Source organism: Sorghum bicolor, chromosome 4 (genome assembly GCF_000003195.3).
Source record: "Sorghum bicolor cultivar BTx623 chromosome 4, Sorghum_bicolor_NCBIv3, whole genome shotgun sequence".
In the NCBI taxonomy this organism is placed as follows: Eukaryota; Viridiplantae; Streptophyta; class Magnoliopsida; order Poales; family Poaceae; genus Sorghum; species Sorghum bicolor.
Window position 1 is genome coordinate 10,046,999 of NC_012873.2, and position 2,293 is coordinate 10,049,291.

At 50.7% G+C, this 2,293-nt stretch overlaps 1 protein-coding gene across 1 annotated transcript; it reads left to right on the forward strand.

Moving 5' to 3' along the window:
* Positions 448–2,065, forward strand: LOC8078308 (peroxidase P7). Its single transcript, XM_002451805.2, has 3 exons — positions 448–870; positions 947–1,141; positions 1,275–2,065. The coding sequence occupies exons 1-3, from the start codon at positions 646–648 to the stop codon at positions 1,833–1,835; spliced, it is 981 nt and encodes a 326-aa protein (XP_002451850.2). The 5' UTR covers positions 448–645; the 3' UTR covers positions 1,836–2,065.

The window sequence follows — 2,293 nt, forward strand, 5'->3', positions numbered from 1 at the left end:
GCGTGCTATTTTAAACAATGGTTAGTTTATTTCCAACGCTCTACAGAGTACGGACGACGACGTTACCCTTCCTCTCTCGATCACACCAGGCCAGCTAGCTAGGGCACTACAAATTAAACCTACAAGCTTATCTCTGTTGGCAACGACGACGTACATACACTATTTGAAGCTGTGGGAGAAGAATTATTAGTCTTTCTTTACAGATGTCAGCGCGCGGTAGATGGTTGCAGTTGCACGTTACAACCCAGCGACTGCCCGGCCCGGGATATAGGAATTCTGGACAAAATTATACTATATATATATATATATATATATATATATATATATATACTACTCCTAAAACGTACACAGATCAACAACAACATACACGGTATCGTATAAGCTTCCCTAGTACGTAGCAAGAGATATCAGATATGTCACATGGGTGGAGGATCGAAGACGAAGTTATATACTCCCCATCTATATATGTAATGTAACGCAAGATTCGAGAGAGCACTATAAATACGAGGTCACGTACACAGACGACGCTCTATCTCAGCTCTCGAGAGCCAGTCCAGTCGCAAAGGAAACCCTAGCTAGCAGCAATAGCAAAGGCTAATTAACCAGCTATAAGTAATTGTGCAATAATTGTGAGAGCTAGCTGAGATGACGACCATGGCTTCGTCCACGACGACCGGCCATTGCATGTTCTTTGCACTGATTCTCCTCTCTTCGGCGGCGTACGGCCAGCTCTCGACGTCGTTCTACGACACCAGCTGCCCGTCGCTGGAGTCCACAGTGCGCTCCGTCGTGTCTGGTGTCATCAATAACGGCAACCGCCGGATGGGCGCCTCCCTTCTCCGCCTCTTCTTCCACGACTGCTTCGTTCAGGTATTGCATGCTGCTTTGCTGAATCGATCCCATTCCCATTGCATCTGCTGTCCTCTGATCTCCCATGCATCATCAGGGCTGCGACGCCTCGATTCTTCTTGACGACGTGCCGGGCACCTTCGTCGGCGAGAAAAACGCCGGCCCCAACGCCAACTCCGTCCTCGGCTACGACGTCATCAACAACATAAAGACGGCCGTCGAGGCCAACTGCCCCGGCGTCGTCTCCTGCGCCGACATCGTCGCCCTCGCCGCGCGGGACGGCGTCAACCTGGTCAGTCGTCGTCGTCAGCGACCCAATAATGCAACGACAACCTGCGCCGCCTGTTGGCTGCAGCAGCTAGCTGTTTTTGTTTGCCTGCATCGATCAATCATCATGACAGATCGGCTGTTGATTTTGCATGCAGCTCGGCGGACCGACCTGGAGCGTGTCTCTGGGCCGGCGGGACTCGACGACGGCGAGCCAGAGCCAAGCGAACAGCGACCTGCCGTCGCCGGCGTCTAGCCTGAGCACGCTCATCGCGGCGTTCGCGAGCAAGGGCCTGAACGCGACGGACATGACGGCGCTCTCCGGCGCGCACACCGTCGGCATGGCGCAGTGCAAGACGTACCGCAGCCGCATCTACAGCGACGCCAACATCAACAAGCAGTTCGCCAACACGCTCAAGGGCAACTGCTCGGCGACGCAGGGCGGGAGTACCGACACCAACCTAGCGGGGCTGGACGTGCAGACGCAGGTCGTCTTCGACAACGCCTACTTTGGGAACCTGATGAAGAAGAAGGGACTGCTGCACTCGGACCAGGAGCTCTTCAACGGCGGGTCGCAGGACGCGCTGGTGCAGCAGTACGACGCCGACCCGGGGCTCTTCGCCTCACACTTCGTCACCGCTATGATAAAGATGGGGAACATCAGCCCGCTCACCGGAAGCCAAGGACAGATCAGGGCCAACTGCGGCAGGGTTAATTAACTAATTAATTAACAAGAGCTGAAGAATGTTGCCGGCCGGCCATCAACAATTGATTGATTGTCATGCATAGACTCACGCACTCACAGGGACACATGCATGCACACGCTAGCTGTTGGATTGTTCATGAAGAAGGCACTCCATGATTAATGTAATATATACGTGTTGAAGAAATATATGGGTATCCCATTCCCATTTCTAGTAATAAAAATCTGTACTAAACAGTGTTTGAATTTCAGTTGATTAACAACTCTGATAAATTTAGAGAAAACTATGCAAAAAGTCTACATAACCCCCAAAATTATCTATGGTGTACTATTTCACCTCCCGAACTATAAAACCGGATATTCTACCTTCTGAACTTTCTAAACCGGTCAAATAACCGTCTAGTGGTTCTAGAGAGTGGTTTTGTTTTTTTTCTTTTTTATTTATTTTTGCTGAATCTTTGAAAAATCATAATA

Bases quoted from the DNA above. Each gene is read 5' to 3' on its own strand.
- LOC8078308 (XM_002451805.2), top strand. From the start codon at position 646: ATGACGACCATGGCTTCGTCCACGACGACCGGCCATTGCATGTTCTTT. The intron at 871-946 runs GTATTGCATGCT...ATGCATCATCAG, and splicing joins TCCACGACTGCTTCGTTCAG to GGCTGCGACGCCTCGATTCT. The intron at 1,142-1,274 runs GTCAGTCGTCGT...TTTTGCATGCAG, and splicing joins CGCGGGACGGCGTCAACCTG to CTCGGCGGACCGACCTGGAG.